We start from the raw sequence: 21507 nt of genomic DNA on the forward strand, positions 1-21507 counted from the left end.
TAAGTTCGGGATATAGTTGGATTTGTAGGATCCACACTGCCGGCTCACATAGAATTTTTCATTAGTCTCCCAAGTCCTTCTCTGCAGAGCTGCTCTTGCTCCATTCATTCCACAGTCTGCACTGACATTGGGAATTGCCTGGACCCAGGTGCAGGATTTTGGACTTGGCTTTGTTGAACCTTGAAGTTCACATGGGCCCAAGTCTCTCAAGGTTTGCATGGCAACTCTTTTCTCCAGCATATCAGCTGAACCGCTCAGCTTGGTGGTACCTGCAGATCTTCTGAGGGCATACTCAATCCCACTGTCTATGCTATTGATAAAGATATTGATCAGCATCAGTCCCAATACCTTTGAGGGACACCACTTTCTACTGATCTTTGTTTTGACACTGAGACATTGACTACAACTCTTTAGATGTGGCCATCCTACTGGTTCCTCATCCATCAAACAGTTCATCTGTTAAACTCCTATCTTTCTAGCTCAGAGACAGGGATGGGGTGTGAGATCACGACGTGCTGTCTGCAGTAGACAGAAACAAAGTTTGAGAGACAGGTATATTTGTACCTTGCTACTCACTTTCTAGATTTCTAAGATAGCAGTAATTCACACGTAGGCCACATTTTAGTAATTTTGAACCTAATTCTTTACAATAGGTCAATGCTCAAAGTTATTAGTTACTGCCATGGAAATGGCTAAAGGTAACCAGAGGGACTTGTCAGAAGAGAGTGGCATGGAGGGAGAAAATACATAAGAGACTTGACAGCTACTGCTAATGAAGGAGACAGTCATCTCTCATACAAAAAACTGACATAATAGAAGCTTTTGCATTAATTTGTCTAGTGAGCAATGTTTATAAAAACAGCAGCTTAAAAAAGAAACTCAGCAGATGCACCTCCTCCTTTCCACCCTCTGACTGCTTACTAAAAACAGTCTTTGCCTTGACTGCAAGGGAGTCAACACAGACAAGAGATTCATTTCCTTGCTGGAGGACCACAGCAGCATCATGACACAGAGGACCTGTAGAGGACCTGGCGCACGCCAGTGCCTCCACTCGAACAGCCACCGGCGGAGGTTCCTCACGGTGCACACGAGCCCCGTTTCGCCCCACACCGTGGGGCAGGGGTGCCCCGCTCCCCGAGGAGGACAGTGCTATGAGCAGCCGGCCAAGCGCTCCGGGGGAGGAGGAGGACGCGAAGCCGCCGCAAGCCGCCTCTCGCCGGAGGGCGCCGGCTCACGGGGCCGCCGCCGTGCCCGGCCGGCAGCTCTGCACCGCCCGGGCTGCCGACCCTCCCCGCCGGGGGGCAGAGAGGGCCGGCACCGCTCCAGCCCCGCCGGGGCAGCTCCCGCCCCCGCCCGCGGGCTCCGAGCGCCACCGGCGCGGGAATGGCGGGGGGACGCCGTTACCTTCGCTCTTGCCCAGGATGCGGCAGCAGAGGTTCTGCAGCAGAACGTTGGGGGATTTTTGGTCCGGAGTCGCCATCGCCGCGCGGGAGGCAGGAGGAGGTGCGGGGCAGAGGGAGCGGGCGGCAGGGCCGGAGGCACGGCGGAACGGCGGAGGGAAGTAGGGAGAGAGACGAGGACGCGCCGCCCGCTCGGCAGCGCAGGGACCCGGCAACACCTCCCGTTCCTGCCGCCGCCTACGGCGCCATTTTAACGGGACCCGCCGAACGCCGCAGCGGCGGCCACAGCGCCCACAATGCCCCGCGCGCCCGGAGCGCTCCGCGCGGCGGTTCCGGGGCAGGCACCGCCCAGGAACGTCCCCCGAATTCCCCGGAATGGAAGTAGAACGTTCCCGTTCTGCAACATCTTTCCGTTCTTGGAAAACGCCCTCTCACCTGTCCCTCAAAAATTCTGATGTCACATTCCACCAAAGCAAAAATTCACTTCAACGTAAAGCTTTAACAAGTGGAGAAGGTGGAGGCCTTCTGAGGCCGTCACGGGCAAAAGAGAAAACAATCCTTGATGAAGGGTTTACAGAGGACTTAAGGCATGGGATTGCACAGTGTAGACACGGATGCAGAGTAAGCCCACGTAAGCCCTAAGTGCACTTTTATCAGACAGACATTATAGAAACAGAACCCTTCAGCTCCTCCTGAAGCCATAGCTTCCTCACAAACATAACACCTGCTGAGAAAGAACACAGCCAGGTAGAGCAAAAATTCTGAAACACAAACTCAGGGAACGAACCACCATTAGACAGTCGAACCTCAACTCCTTTCTATTATTAAATTTCACCCAATTACATCAGTACCTTGTATTTCACATCCACAGCTGGCTAACTGTAGAAAAGGTTGAAGATGGATGTTTGTTTTCAGCTTCTTATTATGCATTTTTACTAGAAATTTCCCTACTAAATTTAAAAATTTCTTAAGTATATAAGGTTTTTCCCCCCCAACTCTGCAGAAGTAACTGGACATCATAAATTACTTCGGGGGAGATCAGACTCGTGTATTCCCCCTCAGAGCAGAACAAGCCCTGAAGTGGCTGCACTTCCCGTGATTTACTGCCCTGGGGAGTTGAGGCACGTTGGTGGCTTTTCCACACAAAAGTAGTTACAAATCAGTGCAGATCTGGAAAAATGTTGAAGATCCTCGAGCCACATCTCCCCACACTGCTCGGCCATGCACCTGAGTGTCCCCAGTCCCTGGGGCTCCAGCCGCCGGGCAGTGTGGGCAGCACGCTCATGGCTGGCCTGCACTCCTCTCCCTGACCTGCTCCTCAGGCTTGTCACCCCCTAACACAGACACTGACGTTCCAAGTTGTCTGTCTTCCATCTCTTCAGTAAATTCTTGCTATGTCTGCCCAAAATACATACTTAGGGAATAATTATTCTTCCTGTGGTGCTGGAGCTCTGTGTAATCCATCTCTACTCTGTCCCGTAAGAGATGATTTGAGACACTGCAGCAGCAGCCAGGTGGGCTTGGTGCACCACTGGCTGTGAACAAATTAGTTCCTGCTGTGCAACACATGGCTTTCTGGCAGCCCCTGTTGGCTTCATTATCTCTGTGCAGCTACAATTTTGTGTGTATTCCTTCTACGGGCACATATATGCATTCTTTCATTATGGGAACATTATAGATGTAAACAACAGCTCGTCACTAGCACTACTGCTAGAAACAAATCACAATGGCAAGCCAAGAACTGAAACACATTGGGAATGTATGAGTTGTTGTTGTTACTTGGAATACTGTAGTAGAACCATCATAGTCTCGTTACTTACATTAACTCTTCAAATCTTAGTCATACATTCTTTTGAGAGGTAAGAGAGGACCCAAAACTAACAAAGTTATTAGAACTTTATCCCAGGTGAATAAGGGAGATTGTAAGCTGCGTCTCCAATAATCCTGAAAAAAGACTTCAAAGATGGTGTGACTTTTTTCTTTGTACTGAGCAACAGAATTTCTCTTCCATTTTCCATCCAAAGCAAACACAGTTGCCCTACAAAGACCCAGTGACTCACCACTGCTGACGGTCATTTAGGATTTAGATTCCATCATGGAAGGTGTCAATCTATCAAGTAGCAAATATGGTTGCTCACATGAGAAAAAAAAAAAAAAAACCCAAACAAAAAGCCCCAGAACTTTGTCAATTATATCTGGAAGTGGTGTTCCTTTATAGAACCTTTACATTCCAAGGGAATCCAGTCACTCACAAATATCCTGTTACTGTTTTTAAGTGGTTATGACTAAGTCTTTCTGGTCATGCTAGTCATTTTAACTATGGCAATTGTGTCACCATTCTGAAATCAGAACACATTATGGAGCAGCACAATGAGAACATGCCATTGAAATGTGTCATTCACGCCTCCTGCAAGCAGAAGCACATTTATGAACGTAAGCTTTTCTATTTCAGCACAACCACATCCTATGTTACGCTTCTGAAGTACTGTAATAGCCAACCATTCTGTTACACTACTGGGAATGTATTCCTTCATTTATAGCCTCTTTTTCCTAAGTAACTGCATGTCTAATGCAGGAATGTAACTGCATTCCTAATGCAGTTACTCTATGTGTCCGTGTCTCCTCGCAACTGTTGGATCTTTTCACCAATTTTAAACAAATTTAGCGGAAGGATAGAGTTCTTTAGAATATTAATAAAAATTTTACAGAATTCAGTGGCTGCGAGTACTAAGGCCCTAGTCAGTGCCCCCTTGAAAAGAAGGGTAATGAGAACTTAGTTCTCCCAGTTGTGTTTGCTATTAGCAAACCAGCTGACCAGTATGCACACCCTGCACTGGTGGGTATATACCTTAGCTCTGAGCTGCCTACAGTACCAGCTACTTCTTACCCAACCTGATTGATGGATGATGCAGAAACCAAAGGTGTAAGGGACAGAGAACTCTGGAAATAATGCAGAAAGTAGTCAGAAAGAGACAGGAGGGCTGTAAATTCATGGAAAGTAACAGAAACTTAAATTTCCTTAGTTTTATGGCTCACAGATCTTGCTTTTTCCTTAATGGAAAGAATTAATCCTGCAATCGTGTTTAAAAATGCTAATTCCGATAAGGCAGTTTGCTAGCACATGCAGCTTATTATACAGTACAGCTATGATCGCTTAAATCATCTTAAAAATCTCACTGAAAAACAAGAAAGAAAAAATATAAACTATTTTCTTACTGTGTAGCTATAAGCTTAGTTCCTCTTGCTGCTTGGTCTCTCAGCATTGGACAATTGAAAAAAATTAGTTGCTGTTCTGATTTTCATAGTACAGAAAGTTCATCAGTTAGCCTAGTTAAAATGTGTGCTTGACAGTGTCTTACAAAGAAATCGGTTCATCCATAGGAGGTTAAAGAGACTTGTGTTCAGAACTGCTACTTAAAGATCATATTTCTGATAGCAAATAGCATTATAACAGAAGAACGTGCAATGAGATCCAGCAGGAGATGGAAGCTGAAGCTTGCCAAAATAAGGCTAGAAAAAAGTGATGGGTTTAATTCAATAAGGATATTCAATCCATAGAGAGAGATGTTTAAAAGCACGGCACTTTCTCCATATCTAAAACATTTTACGTCAGGCTTCCGTTACAGGCCTAATGACCAGATGCAAACTGACACAGGAGCTACTGAGCTGTGTTTATATTCTCCACAAGATCAGTCTGGAGGGCATCATAGTCCCTTTTAGTCTTAAGCTGCCTAAATCTAAGCAATAATGCTAAGAGAAGATTCTTACCCTTACAAAAAAACCTAAGGGTTAATTGCTCTGGTTTTCTGAACTTTTTGGTTCTGTCTACAGGGCACAATACCATAGATAGCTCTAGCTGTTCATGAGGCATTCGAAAATCAGTAAAGAATCATGCTAACACCTCCAGCGTTTCTCTGAGCTGGACAGACTTTTTTTAGGTGTCATATAACCAATGTCAAGAATTATAGTGGCTGGAGACAGTGAAGGATACTGTCTATGCCTTACTTAGCATATGGCAGCCCTCAAGGTACAGCAGCTGGGCCTCTTCTGGCTCCAGCACCACTTGGCTTCTGTACCTAAGCATATATTTTCCACACAGGCAACCCCATAATGGCCTAGAGCCCTGCTATGCTCAGTCTGTAGCAATAAAAGGTTGTTAAAGGTGCCCACAGATATAATTTTTGAAAGGCCGTATGTTTTAGGCTGATGTTCTGTGACTTCCTTTCAGACAGATGTTGTCCCTGTGCACAAGTGGGGCTCAGATGAAGAGAGAGTTTGATCCAGTTTAATCCTCCTGCATGTGTTAGTTCTGCATTGCTGCCTACTTGCTGTGACTTTCAATAATACCACCTCTCCATTTTCAAAACTCTTCACTTCAGCTGTTCTTTTGTTGACTGAGGAGCCTGAAGTGTGCTCCATAATGCCATATACCTACAGAAAGTCTACTGAATTGGTGTGTATATCAAAAAAGAAACTGTGTTTCCCAATACTTAAGAGATGCCAGAAACTATGATTTAAAATGTATAAGGGCAAAATAAGGACATTTTCAATTTTTTATTTTGGATTTTATTTCAATATTTACAATAAAATAACAATTTTAGATCACAGAATCACAGGATGGGTAAGGTTGGAAGGGACCACAGTGGGTCATGCTCAAGCAAGTTCATCCTAGAGCACACTGCACAGGACTGTGTCCAGATGGTTCCTGGATATGTCCAGTGAGGGAGACTCCAAACAACCTCTCCAAACAACCTGTTCCAGTGCTTGGTCATGCACAGTAAAGAAGTTCTTCCTCATGTTCCAGTGGAACTTCCTGTGTTCCAGGTTTTGCCCATTGCCTCTTGTCCTATTGCTTGGCACCACCTGGAAGAGCCTGGCTCCATCCTTTGACACCCTCCCTTCAGATACTTACAAACATTGATGAGGTCCCCTCTCAGTCGTCTCTTCTCAAGGCTGAACAGGCCCAGCTCCCTTAGCTTTTCCTCATCAGAGAGACGTTCCAATCCCCTCATAATCTTTGTTGTCCTCCGCTGGACCCGCACCAGGAGCTCTACGTCCCTGTTGGACTGAGGAGCCCAGAACTGTGCATGGCATTCCAGATGTGGCCTAGCTAGGGCTGAGTAGAGGGGCAGGAGTTAGATGAATAATACTAGCTATCTAGATTAATAATACTAGCTATCATATAAACTGTAAGTAGTATTAATGTTTTGCATCTCAGTTGTCTTTTTTCTGGTGGTGCCTTGGCTGTCTGCTAAGTTTCATTTTTACCACTCCAGTACTTCTTAGTCATAAACAGGATTCCTTCCCAACATGAAGATACACAGACACATGCACACTGAAGCCCACTCAATATTAAATGATCTTGATCACCCAGGAGTGGACAGCATTATACATAATTCTAAAGAACAGTATAGCTGCACCCAGCAAACAGGCATTCTAACAAGCTCAGTAAAACTGCCTGACATTTCCTTAGTTCTCGTGTTGTCTCTTGTATCACAGTCATGTTACATATATGGAACTTCAATAAAGAAATCACATCAAATCATCTTCTGCCAGAAAGTGATTCCACGAAAATGTTTTGCAAGAACAGTTCTACTTTGTCAAAACTCCCTAAAATACTGTCAAAATATTTTTGAAAGCTAAAGCCACTTGATAACAACTATTTAATTTTAAAAAGCGGAGCAATAATTTTGGAAGGGAGCCTGGAATGAAGCTCTGTAATAAAACAGAGTTAATGTTTACAAGTATATATGTTTCATTTTGAACAGAACATCAGCTTTTCAATAGGACTTTTGACCATATCTGGCTTCAGTGTTTTAGAGCAAAGGCTTTTGATCTTTCTCAGCCCTAGACCAAGGTGTGTGGCGGGAACCTATCAAAATAAGACATTGAATCAAACAATGGCATTAAAAAAACAATCAAAAAAGATGTACTAATATATTTGTAAGGAAATAATTTCTATAAATATATCTATAAATATCACTAGGCAAATATAACTCATTCAATACATCATAATAAGTCAATAAGAAAGCTCTACAAAGCATTGCAATACTGTGTAAGCAGAAATAACAAAATAATTGGATTTTTTGGTTTGGGTTTTTTTCTTTATTTTTTTAGTGTTATTTTATTTAATTTCACTGTAAAGCAATAACATTGGGATTGGGGCTTTTTAAGTATTATTTTAATAACCATACTTTGTTTCCTCATTTCCTCAGGCACATATTTCTCACTCCAATAGCAACCTCACGTCTGTGTGAGCTGAAAGCCTCAAAGTCAAAGTTCGAGTTTTTCCTTATATCGCAGGGAGGAAGAGGCAGCAACCAGTTGGCAAAGGAGGAACCAATTCTCCCTGTGCTTTTGTTTTAAATGTCAAAAATATTCATAAACTGATAAGCAAATGTAATCTTATGATTGTATTTGAACTAACTATATTTAGGCAGTCTTCTGGCAGTGTACTCTTCAACGAGCCAGTCTGAAGATTTCGCTCTGTAATGCTTTTTAAAATGTTTATTGATTTTTCTGCTCTCCTCTCAGTGTTTCGAGAGTTTATCCTGATGCTCATTTTTTCCTTTCCAATGAACTAGTCAAGAAAATGATGTACTAGCTCTGTCTTTCATTGTGTTAAATGTATAGGGTAAACAGTTTTAAAAAAAGAAGGAAACATTTTCATTTTCTTTCCTGCAGGTTTATTTTGAGTATAGCAATTAGTCACTTCATAACAATGTGTACCATACTTCCAGACAAAAATTACTGTCTAGGTAACAAGGTAACAATATCACCTCAAGAATACATCTTGAGCTTCATCTTTCTACAAATATTGGAAGAAAAATTGCTATTCACTTTAGTGAACTCTTCATATTCATGAAGCTGATCATCCATCTCCGGAAGTCCACTTCATATCAGCCTGAGCTTTTTTTCCATTACAATTCTTGAAGATGACTGATTTCATTCACACTATTAGGAGGAGTTTGTATATATTACTATATATTTGTATGGAAAGATATAAAAAAACTTCAATCTATAGCCTTCTTAGGAAAATAAGAACAATTCCTAGTGTTTCTGCTTGCCACATTCTAGCCTGATGTTTAATATCCCTTTTATCTACATTAGGGAATATGACATTTTTGTCTGTTTCCTGCATTAAACTGTCGAATCATTTTTCTATGCCTGGTTAAAAAACTACCATATTCTGTTAAGCTAAGAGGTGCAATAAATTGGTCTAATAAAGTGACTTTTAGGGCCTGAATTTATAAAGGGATGTATGAGTATGTGCCCCCATAGCTGTTAAAAAATATTGTTGGGGTTTAGGCTTGTAAATGTTGGTGAATTCAAGCCTACATTACATGGTCCCAGATGCTCAGATTAGAGGAAGCTATAGAATTTCCAAGTACAGCTTATTATTACCACTGTTGAACTGCTAACAATAGAGGGACTCTAGACAAAAGGAGCAGCACTGGAGCTGCAAAAATTTGCCAGTTCTTAGGTCTCTCGTTTGGTTCCTACCTGCAGGAGCATTTCATTGTTGTGAGGAATGGTAGTTTTTCTGTAGGTAACTTCTTTTGTGTTATACTGTTCAAAGATTTCTTAAATATAATATCCGCTGGATTAGAAACTAATCTCAACACTTGCTCCCTCCTGAAAATCTGTAGCAGTTAAAAGCATATGCTAGGAGAATCAGGCTCCCGGAGGCAGACATAAATACACACAAGAGATACAATCAGGTAGTAACTGGAACCTTTGAGAATGAGGTTTGTTGACTCTGTTTCTTGGTTTTCCCCTGCGTGATTAGATCAGCTCTTAACTGAGAGCCTATGTAGCCATATCCTGTGTTTTCGTTTATAATAAATCAGATAACACCTTCCAGCTCAGGATGTCTGTCCCTGCACAAATATTCTTAGTATTCTCTGAGGCAGAAAAGGGTTAGAATCCCCATTTTATACAGAATAAAGTACAGAATGCAGACAAGCACAGATGAAGCATTTTACCCAAAGTTATAAAGGAAATATCTGTCCAGTCAAGGAATGTAACCCAGATATTCTCTTTTTCTTATGGTTGAACTACAGAACCATCTTTCCTTCCTACTTGGAATGCTCTCAGTGTTTATAAATGCTGCAATTATCCCTTGACTGCTTTCTATTTAAAGATAGGGATATGTACTCAGCACTTCTCTAGAAGGCACACCAGCAGCATATATTTGTTATAAACAGATTATTTAGGTTTCTTAAACCTATTGAAGAAAGAAGTCTTTATTATCCTTCTAATGCCAATATGCAATTTAAAAGTCAGAAAACTCTCTTATTATCAGTATAAGAAAAAATAGTGAACTAGTTTCAGATATATATTCCAGCTAATTTAGAAATAATAGCTTTTCTCATGAAGATTGGAATTCACTGGATTATGATTACAGCTATCACTATTGCTTTATGAGGGAGAGAGTGTAATAACAGTGGCATAATCTTTGTGTAAGTCTTCTAATAGTCTTGTTTAACAATATCTTTCTCCAAAATGAGTTGCTGGTAATCTGAAGAAATGAAATTTTCCCTTAGTTTCTGATTTCTTACAGAACTGCATGGCAAGGATTATTGTACTGCCTTATAGAGACACTAAGAGACAACTAAATATGTGATCAAATAAGCAAACAAATCAGAATCCAGTCCAGGAAACTGTGGAGGTTCATTTCATTTGCCAGTCGCTTCCTCTGCTGGACAGAAACACAAGAGAAACCAGACAAAGCTGTTTATCAAACAGTTAAGATAGAAAACATCACAGTCCGCTTCACTGAATAGAGAAGGAATTTCAACAACAGATGTTACATGAGCTAATACTTAAAAAATCAGTGTTAGCTGAAAATCCTAAATTTTCCTGACTTGTCTAATATAATGTGAGGTGTCTAAATTCAGTTTTGGGCACTTAGGATTCTAGGTGCCTAGTTATAGTTGCGTTAAGAGAAAAGTAGTCATGTTTATGACAATGTGACAACACCAGTGCATTTATCTAGCTCATACTCATTACCTGTGTTGCACTGGTGTTGACTCTAAAAGGTTAGGTGAGTAGGAGAAAATACACTATAGGCCAGGTAGTGCTGTTTACTTGGGATTGCAGCATTGCTCACATGTGAGCCCTACATGTTGCCTACTTCTACATGGAAGGCAGGGCATAGGGAGGAGGCTACTGGGTGCCCAGGGCTCGTTGCAGAATGGTGTTGGGGAAATTTGGAGGCTTGTCAGAAGTGACTCTGTGTGTTGTGTTGTATGTCAATGTAGTTATAATTCCAGATGACAGACTCCGCATATCTTCATGTAAAATTAATATAATAAGGGAACTATCTATGTTAATAAGTATTGGCTCAGCTAATATATTGTGTGCATCTGGTAATCGTAAATTTTCTCTCATTTTCATCCCCTATTCCATTTTAAGTATGAATTAATCATTGTTTGGAAATGGGCAAAGTTGTCCAGAAAAAGCTAGTATTTTTAGAACTACAGCTTTCAGCTGGAAATGATGGAAAGAGCAAATAATCAGCAAACTCTGAATTTCTCATGTCTAAACCCAAGTTGGCCTTGTATAATGTAATTTAATAAAAAAAATGAGGTAATATGTCTGCATGGTAAGAACAAATAGACTGTTGGGAGACATGGCTCCTGGTGAGCTCACTAGATTATATTTCTACCCGTGCTATCTTCAGAAGATGCAGCTGAACAACTGCAACCTGAGAACACAAGAGTACCAGAGCAGAAATGGGACAAGGAAAACAAATGCTGAGACACGACATTTGGTAAAACAAGCACAAGGATCTGAATATAATATTCTCTGCTGTGGAGAGCACAACAACACTAAAGCAAGTCAGAGCTCAAGTTTGATCGCACAGAGACTTTTTGTCTGTCTGACATGGCAACTTATTGGTAAGCTGTGTTACAAACCTCCTGCTGCTGCTAGTCAGCATGAAACAGTAACATTGGTAATGTTAATATTAGTTTTGTTATAAGGACGATGTCAGAAGAACACGAAAGCAGGTTTATTTGGAATGTCCAGTTGAAGTTAACTGGCCAGCGCGTCGATCTTTTGGGTCTGCAAAAGACCTACATGCAAAATGTCAGAGCTCTTCGTAAAAACCAGCGTTTGAAATTCATCCACATGCACGGCGCCGACGGCAGGTGTCACTGCAGAGGGCACAGAAAACGTAGCGCTGTTCCAAAGCCGCGCTCCCCCGGCCGCCCTGTGTGCGTCCCGCCGGGCTCCTCTGCGACAGCAGGGGCACTGGCTCGGTGGGTCTGCCCTGCGGCGGCCGTCATCAGCTACCCTGTCAGCCAACTGAAGTGATAATTGCAGATCAGCAGCGACGAAGACAAGAGCACGCACCCCCCAGTTAATAAAGGGCCTGTATGATACTCTTTTTTGATGCAGACTGCAGCTCTTACTTGGAGAAGAGGGCTGCTCGGTTATGCCGCGCTGTCCCAGGATGCATTAACTGTTCGCCACATATTCGTGGTTCCTGCCCGCTGTCTGAGACTGCTGCTGTTTGTGTACACTCTAGAGACAGTTCAGACATGTCCAGACACCAAACTAACTTCCCTACGCACACCCCAGAGCATGGGCTCCTCACAGAGCTTTTCCGCTTCTGCTCAGACAGAAGCCACAGCAGCAGTTCAGCTCTGCAGACTCACACGTAATCAATCTCAGCTGTTGAAAATACCAATGTGTGGTGCAGCAGATATATGCCTTTCTTTCCTTTCTACTACTGTTCATCTAAGGGACAAATACATGTAATCCTCTCGAGACTGGCCCAGAAGCTAAGTCCCTTTCTTTTTTTTTCAGCAAGTGAAGCTAGACAGAGCAGACCGAGGTCCAGGAAAAGCTCTGTTTACAGTGAGACTGCTTTGAAGGTTGGAGAAGAGTATTTTGGAAAGGGAACAGGTCTTCTATCTGTACGGTTTGCATAGGGTTCTGCATTACCCAGTTACACCAGCCAAATCACTGCTTTTAAGGCAAAAGACAGATTTTGTGATGATCACTAAACAACACAACACCACCCGGGGACAAGGGATATATGAACATAATAAAGCACGTCATTATACAAAGTGTGTTATTTTTGGTGTCTCTGCAAATGCGTGCATAGATCACACTGAAGTACAGCTTCTAAGATTCAGTATAGCCACGATCTAGTTTTTGTACTGTGGGTGCCCATCCACAGTATCACCTCCCAGAACTTGAGAAACAGGAGAGCTGATGGTATCCCTTTTCACTTGCCTTCTCTTCCAAATCTTCCCCAGCATTCTCAGCAAAATCTCTGATTAACAAAATATCAGATTGAATGCTTCATAAATTCATAAGACAATAGTGAGCTTTCTTGCACCAGAAGAGTCATTCTTGGGGCACTAGCTTTCCACATTTCTGAGGGTTTACCTTGACAAACTGCTGTTGGACCACACATGTGCTCTGCACGCCCTTGTGTTGTTCTTCTCCCTGAAGGCATTAAATATGGAGCAGCTCCATCTGCCATTCCATTCTTTTGCCACATATAATCCAGAATAACAGGACTCAGTAGCAGTGAGGGAGGAGAGCAGGTTGTGAAAAGAGAACAAACATGAAAATAAATTATGTGGGATTAAAATTTGTTCAGAATCAAACAAATTATCAGTGCTGTTTCAGCAGGTATCTGAGATTTCAGCTTATGATATCTGTGCTGGTCAGGAGACACAATAACATTCAGAATTTAAATATCAAGAGGATGTTTAGTTTCAGACGCTAAAAAAGGGATTGCAGAAGTTAGATATAACTATAGAAAACACAAAACTGTATACCTACATCTCTTTGCTTTCATGCCTGATAAAATGACGTGCTGCTTAGACTGGGTTGATCCATTGAGTCTATCAGCGCATCTTGTCCTAGTCCTTTAGAGAGCTGCAGAGGAGCTACAGATAATTGATTTTTTTTTTTTTCCTAGATAAAATCGACAAGTGCATGAGAGGCCATGATGCTGTGAAGCATGCCAAAGGAACTATGTCGAATCAAAAAGGCACAATGTCACACTAGGGAGAACAAGACGAGGTGTGCAGGACACCTGCTTTCACTGCTGTGCTGCACGAGAGCCTGAGGTTGAGACTATGACCTTTGGGACACCCTGCAAGATTCAGCTGCTTACCCAACCCTTTTCTGCAGGTGTGAGGAAGGGTCGTATGATTTATTGCATATGTTTTGTTGAAGTTAGTAATTTTCTGGAGTGTGTAGTTCACCCACTGGATGAAATGGATCTATGAAAAGTCAAAGATTATCATCGTTTTCAGATTCAAGTTCAGATTTACAAGTTCTATCTTGTAATTTATAGCTTCTATTTTTTCACTAAAGATAGAAACCACAACTGCATTTTATAACCTTTGGGCTATTATACAAAAATTTCTTTCTGTCTTATATCTTTTTGTACATACTTCTTAGAAACATGAATACACTTGTGGAAAAATCTCGATAATATATTGGAATATAATTGGTAGGATCATACTTAATATATTCATATTTTTACTAATAATAGAAGTGATTTTGAATAAAAAGTAGAGAATTCAGTTGGCTGCTGTTACTTACACTAATATCTATTAAAAATGCTCATAATTCTAGAAAAATCATAAAGCTTAAGACAAGGAAATTAATACAAATATCTAATATAAAAATGCATTATTTATGATACACTATATTTTTCCTATTTTGGAAGTATATCATCCATTCAGGAGGCAAAGTACATAGCTTAGATGATTAGTAACATATGCAAGCGAATTCATATCAAGATATAGAGTAAAAGAATATTCATATACTAAACATGAATACTAAAGAAAGTCTTTTGATATTACAGCAAGATGATCAGGAGCTTCCAGAGATCATTACAGGAATGCACTAAGAAACAGCTTCATTAACTCTACAATATAAAAAATTAACATTCATTTTGGATAGATATTTTTCACCATTATTCAACTCAACCAGATCATACATTTTTGAAGACACAAGCATATTTAACTCGAACATTTCACATAGAATTAAATGTGCATGTCACTTAAAGAGTCCTTAAAACATCTAATGTCAGTATAACGAGATCCATTTTAGGCACAGCTGTCAGCTAAACAAAGCAATCAAAATTATTGACAATTTACTTTGTAGGTCATGCAAGTTCATTTTCCGTTGACTTTGTTGCCATCTGTGCATGGTTGCTGCTTTTTTTTTCCAGAATAGGTTTGTTCTGTTCCAATGTCTTCCGTGCTGTAAGATGCCATCGTAGAGCTTCGGTGTTCATTCCAGTAAACAGATTCCTCTGGCTCAATAACACTTTTCTCTTAGTTTGTTTGATGAGGCCGAGGTCAGGAAACAAAAGGATTTTGTTCTCCCGATACTGGATATTGCATTGCTAGAGTTGCTTTCAGCAGTCTATCCAGTTCTCCTATTTCAAACTTAGATGAAATAAAAACACTCCCACTGTCATTCGCAGTCATGTTGTCCTCTCTGGTATTCTACAGCATTTTTCCACACAAAATACGTTCTTCCCTGGTATTAATTTCCAAAAGTTCAGTAGGAGTTTTAATAATAAATGAAATAGGATCTGTCTGGCCTGTACCAGAGTGGAAACAAAGGTTGTGCAGAACTTCAGAACTCGTTTGGTTTTTGGTTGCTTCCTCCCTTTTGTCTAGTGACACATATTTCACAAAGGAATACAGACACCTCAGACACCTTCTCCACCTTCAGCCCATGAAATTTTAAAGGCACTTTTAGGCTCTTTACCTCCTCTTATCATGGAAAGAGAAGCTCTCAGGAAAGAAGTAGAACAGACAGAACAGAAACTATTTCTCTATCTTTCCATAATGTGCCCACATTCAGTGGTATCTGAACTCAGAGCTCCAGAGTGGGCACATGCTTCCGATACAGCCCAGACCATACCACAGCCCCAGTCTGTACTCATTCTGTAGCTCTCTGTGATGTCTGGTTTGCCAAGCACTTTTTTTAAAATTATGTATTCGGAAGCAGTTATTTTTATACCAGGAATCTTTACCAAAAAACTGCCTAATAGGATAGAAAAACCCCAGACTTTCACCAGTGATGCACAAAATTAAATCTATAATAATTTTAAACAAAATTTTAATGATATTTCCTATACTTAAAAGACATAGCTTAATGCTAACTGAAAACAAAACAAAACCAGTCAAAGGCAACACCATCAACCACAGCATTTGTACTTTCCTTTAATTTTTCAAACATTTGACAATAAAGAGCCATCACGATGTAATACTTAGTTTCTCTTGACAAATACCATCTTTTTTTCCCATTACAGTTTGACAATGGATTACTGTGCTCTCTGCTGCAAGTAATCATTTACTATATTCTTCTATCAGGTGATTGCAAGCAAACCCTTCCTTAAAATTCATGCCAGGAATTCTGGCCAGAAAAGCGTCTGTAGCAATGCTGCCAGGTTTAGCTCTGTGCTAGGAGAACTGTGCAAGGCAGAGAATGCATTGCATGCATTGAGGAACAGCTACATGCACCTCAGTGGAGTTCACAGACGCGTGTAGGTGGTCTGTATCTAGACAGCACAGGCATTATCACAGGGACCTTCAGTAGCCACACTCCCCCTTCCCACAGGCTAAGCACCGGTCACATCCCAAACTGCTGACACAGTTGAGGCCTCCTGACAGCAAACTTCCTTTACATTCAGTGAGCCTGCTGTACATCCGGACAATCTGCCGTGTGTATGTTTCTGCTGCAACATCTGTTGTTCATGATGCAATCAGGACAAAACAAATTTAAATTAATATTTAAAATAATCCATTACCTTTATTTTCAAAAATTTTAGCAAAACATGTATTTTTGTTTAAGCTTTTAATGACAAAAGAGATTCATAATCTTATGTTCCCCTGCAGGCAAAGACTTACTGGCTAAAAAGCATCCCTGGCTTCCAATTGGAGAAGTAGGCAGGAAAGAGAGGAACATTTTAATTCCCTTTTGTAAAATACTGTGTCCTTGTGTTAGTCTTGAGATCTGCAAAGTAGTTGAATATGTCCTTTAAGACCATCACCTTCTCTATCACAAGATTCATTGTCTCTCTCCTTAATCTCTACAGTTGAGGTAGTGTTAAACTTTTATGTTCATCAGTATATAAAAATGTCGGTTGATTAATAATAATTTAATTTCTCAGAAACCAAAAAGCACAACAGAAGCCTTTTTTCTTTCCAAAACCTTTCTTTTGACATGCATTCTAACCCATAGCATAAAAGTCTCAGCATCCAACATCACTAGAAATGTACTTCTTTTCACATGAATTTTCAGACTGTTGTGCTGAATAACGTAGGTGAAATGTTATTTTAAGATCTGAAAATTTAATGTTCTGAACAGTAGTTGTGTGCATGCATGAGAAAAAGCAAAAAAGTTGACCTATAAAAATACCATTACAGATAAAAGCTCAGGAAGACATTCTTTTGTCAGATTCTCCCTGTAAAAATCAGAATACAGTTTTCTGAATATGTATTATTTTATTATTTTAATTATTTGTATATACTTGATTTGTTTCACTAATAGGAAAAGTAGGCAAGAATATGGACAAAGAATTAAAAGACCTTTAATTAGAGGTCATGGACCAGTTTTGATGACTCAAACGCAAGATGAGGAAGTTTATTTACTTTTAGGGAGAGTTTCTCATTCACATATTTGACAGCCATCTTTATAAAATCCTTGGCCATTTTCCTAGGAATGTACAACTGCTGCCACAAAGACTCTAGGTACATATCACACAAGTTGATTTTAACTTTTTATGGCACTGAGACTCTACCTCATGTTGTTTCACCATCTTCATTCGATCCTAAATCAACTCCATGTACTTCAGCATAGGTTTTATCCCTTATGCAAATGAAGGATAGGGGTCATTTTGTTTGATTAGAGTTCTGCTGTAACCTACTCCTCCTGTAAGGAGTACCACTGAAGATATATAAGTGTCATGGAGTCTCCACTTCCATTCCTGTCCTTACAGATGTTTGTGGCCCTTGGTGCTCCCTGACAGTACTGATTAGGCTTTGGTAGAACAGCACCACAGTTACTCCAAGGACAGTGAGAATGCTTGCAAAACTGATTCTGAATTATATGCTTGCATTTGCTGGGAATTCTTTAGAAAACAAACTTGGAGCAGACAGAAAGACATCCCCATCACCCCAGCTTTATGAAAACAACAACACACAATATCAACCACATAGATATTGTATTTCTGGGATTCCTAAAAAGTGCTTGGCTGGTAAACTACAGTCATGCTTTTGTCTTGTCAGAGCTAAGACAAAACTAGGAGAAGTATCATTAGGCTCTAATTGAAAATTAAAAGTGTTTTGAGTAAATTGAAGCATTGCTTTGGATAGGCTTTAACTGTCATGATGTGGCTATGGTAGAAATGTTGTAAAGGTTTTTTTTCATCATTGTGATGAAGGCTGACAGTACTAATGGGGTAGGCTGTGAGAAGAAAGGACTTAAAAGTCCTTTAGCCCATTCCAGTAAATCTGCCTCTGACAGATGATGAACAATCTCTGACTTAAAGAATTAATAAAGCATGCTGTAAAAATGCTTGTGTATTTATGACATGCCTATTTGCATCTGCAAACTGAGTAAAGTCAAATAAGTACTCAAACTGCCAAGAGAAGAACATTTGCTTAAGTCTCATTTTGAAATATATCTGAAAACAGTCAGTACCAGTTAGGATTTCTTAACTGCCAGGGGTGACAGGTACCTATTATTGATGGAGAAGATGAACTGTGGCAGAACCATCTCTTAATATGGAAACACTGATCCAAATTCCATTCATTTAGAATGAGAATTGCTCATACAAAATGAAAATGTCCTGTTCCAGCTGCTTCAGGTCTGAAACTAATAAGAAAGATTCTGCATTAAATTAATTTTGAACATCTTCCTATGACTATTATGACAGTATTTTGGAAGAACATATATCTATTTGATATATTTTGGAAGACAACATACTAAATCCTCTTCTGAAATAAGTATTCCTTTCTGTCTTGGCCCCACGCACACGTGCACACACACACAGACACACAACTCTGAGGCAGTTACATTACTCAGAAATACTTACCTCAGTCTAAAAATACACAGGACAAAATCTATCAGTGAGAATAACTGTATTTTATTATTAGAATCTAGAGAAAAATGTAATGCATATTACATAGTTTTTCTGCATGATAATCTGGCAGAAATTTTAGTTTTCTGTCCTAAAATGAAAACTAACAATTCTTAAATTTGGAATATTTTAATATTGTAATGCATCAAGGTTAACTTAGCTTAACATTGGTACAATTACACTTTCTGAATGACCTTATTTAAGATCACTGTAAATGTGGTGAAACAAGTTGTCAGCTCAGCACAGATGTCTCGTAAGACAAGGTGAAAATTCCCCACAGGACCATGTTGTTCTTTTCCACTAAAGGAAAATTTCTGTCACGGGAGTAAGTCCCTGCAGGAGTTTCCCCAGGTAAAATACTTTATACCCTTTTCTGATGGAATAGCAGTACTGCAGGTTCTAGCTCAGTTTCCACAGGAGTTTGTGGAGCCCCACAGAGATCCTGCACTTTTATAAGAGCTGTATGCCTTCTTGTTGCTCTTCTACTCCTTCCTACCTAGAAACACATTTAAAAGTACCAGCTATCCACTATAGGTATCTGCATAAATGCATGCCTTTAAAAAATTCCCAGTGTGGAAAAGATATCAGAGGAAAAAAATACAGCATATGGTAATTTTACACATCGTTCTCCACTGTGTAGTGGGAAAAAGGTAAAACACATTCTATTTCTCCTCTAAAATTATATTATAATGATAAAATGTTTTGCAAAATAAAGATCAATTCAAGGAGTTAATTTAGACTTTGAAAAACTGCATTTAGTCACTTATGCAATTCTTGTCCAGTTAGTCCTTCATAATGTCTTGAGATTCAGTTATTTATATTGGATCTAATTGTCAACAGATGAGTAGCAAAGCAGCCATATTTCAAAGAAGAAAATCTACAAATTCAATATACAGGATTATTTTATAGTCCTACCGTTCCATGTCAGCAAATTGAAAGCATGTCACTGAATTTATTGAACTGAAATGAGGATGGCCATAACTATGGCAATTGTTGTGCTTAAAAGTTCTAACAAAGAGGGGGTACCCCTTCTGGCCCTGTTGCCTTAGAAAATCTACATTTCTTCCAAAGGGCTTCTGATCCTGCAAAGTGCTATCTGAGTGCTCAAATTATGTTAATTGGATTTATTCATGTACTAAACAGAGAAATGTGTAAGAAGGGAAAAAAGAACCATATTATGTGAATAAAAAATTAATATCAAGATTAGTGGTGGCTTTCATTAGTAGCATGTGTTAAATTATTTTAAGCAGAGCTATGTCTTGAACACTTAATTTAATTCCTCCTCTACATTACATTTATGGTTTCCTAATTACCTTCATACAAAGGCATTGCAAAGGTCAGTTGAGATGCTTCTGTGATATGATGTGTATAGAAGAGGTATGCTATTATAATTCTAGCATAATTTGTATTCCAATTAAATCAAGATTTCAATCACTTAAACAATGTGTAGATGTGGCACTTAGGGACATGGTTTAGTGTGAACTTGGCTGTGCTGGGTTAACAGTTGGACTTGATGAACTTAAGGGTCTTCCAGCCTCAATGATTCTATGATTCTATGACTTGATTACAGCAAGTAGCATTCCAGGGTAGTACAGTTTTACCTCTAGGAGTTACAAGGATTTACAGTAATTTTCTTGGATTGTGCTACTGTTTAAGCTGACCAAGATTGGAAGAGTTTCTTGGTGCAAAGGAATAAAAGCTGCCCTGGGATGTCATGAAGGTATGCTAGCTTGCAGCATAAATAGAATGCCTTAAATCAGGGAATAACTCGAAGCTGTTTGAGCTTTTATGTATGTGACATACAAATGTCTAGATCATAAATCTGTATGATTGTATGCAGCTCAGTGGTATAGAACATATATCTGTATGATACACAGGAAAACAAAGTTCATATTAGGAAAATATAAATTGCTAACATGGCAAATATCAGCTAAAACGTCAGGCAATACATTGACATTTAGCAAAATTAAAATAGAAGATTAAAAAATTCTCCTTAAAATACAGTTAAAGCAGAGCAAATATTTGAAAGTCTGTTCTATATAGTAGTCTCCTTTAAAGACATAATTGGTTATTCATATGAATCACAAGTGAAAATGAGTACTCAGTTAAAATGCATGCTCAAATTGTCACTTGTCATTGCATCATGATATAAAATGAACTAGCAGGCTCCATTAGTTTCACTGTTTTGGCATAGTGTAAGACGCCAGGCTCGCCTCACGAGCTCATTGGAGGGGTTTTATGCCAAAAAAGATGTAAGGCTCCAAAAATCTGTCTGATGGATTTATTAAGGGAGCCTTTGGTTCTTTTATACCTTCAGGCCACACACAGGAAAAATGCTACGATGCCTCTCAGGGGGTCAAAATAACACACATTTACTGGCAAACTTTGGAAAATAAGGGAACTTGGCAAAAGTTTAAAGCACACATCCAATCAACATAAAGAACTTCACAAAGCATTGACTTAGCAAATTCCAACCCATCCAGGTTTAAGTTTTCCAAATATCAAGAAAAGCGAATTATGAGAAGAAGTAAAAAAGAAGAGAGTGAGAGCAAGAGAAAGAGAGACTTATAGCTCCTACCTTAGATCCAGTGTAGAACCAACTACCACAAATCCAAGGACAATGGAGCCTTGACCATCTGGAGGCCTTTTGCTGCTGGTTTTATTTGCTCTGGACTCCTGTGGCCACTCCCTGCCCAGGTGGGGCTTCCAGTCTGCCAGCCATTTGAGATCTGGAACAGGGGCTCCAGGGATGTCATGTGGGGTTTCAGGGGTGCCAATGGCTAATAGCCATTTGGGCTCTGGGTTAGGGGCTCCAGAGGGTGGGCTGTGGGGCAGTGCTCTCAGTGTGCCAGTGACTGACAGCTGCACTAAAGGCTCTCAAGGAGGTGGGGTTATGAGGGCAGAGCACCATTCCACCTTGGCAGAACTCTATTTGCCCCCTTCCCCACACACAGAGTTGTTTCCAGCCAG

At 40.1% G+C, this 21507-nt stretch overlaps 1 protein-coding gene and 1 long non-coding RNA gene across 2 annotated transcripts in view; one reads left to right on the top strand and one right to left on the bottom strand.

The window, feature by feature from the left end:
• TUBGCP3 (tubulin gamma complex associated protein 3) overlaps nt 1–1708 on the bottom strand; it is a 48837-nt gene extending 47129 nt beyond the window's left edge. Inside the window, exon 1 of the mRNA XM_032680296.1 lies at nt 1405–1708. Coding sequence (XP_032536187.1) covers nt 1405–1480 — 76 coding nt within the window. The 5' untranslated portion in view covers nt 1481–1708. The remainder of the gene's footprint in view (nt 1–1404) is intronic.
• LOC116783055 lies at nt 1362–19888 on the top strand. Its single transcript, XR_004355447.1, has 3 exons — nt 1362–2031; nt 9964–10071; nt 13345–19888. It is a non-coding gene; the product is annotated as an uncharacterized LOC116783055 (long non-coding RNA).
• Nucleotides 19889–21507: the final 1619 nt, after the last annotated feature.

This window comes from Chiroxiphia lanceolata, chromosome 2, assembly GCF_009829145.1.
Source record: "Chiroxiphia lanceolata isolate bChiLan1 chromosome 2, bChiLan1.pri, whole genome shotgun sequence".
In the NCBI taxonomy this organism is placed as follows: Eukaryota; Metazoa; Chordata; class Aves; order Passeriformes; family Pipridae; genus Chiroxiphia; species Chiroxiphia lanceolata.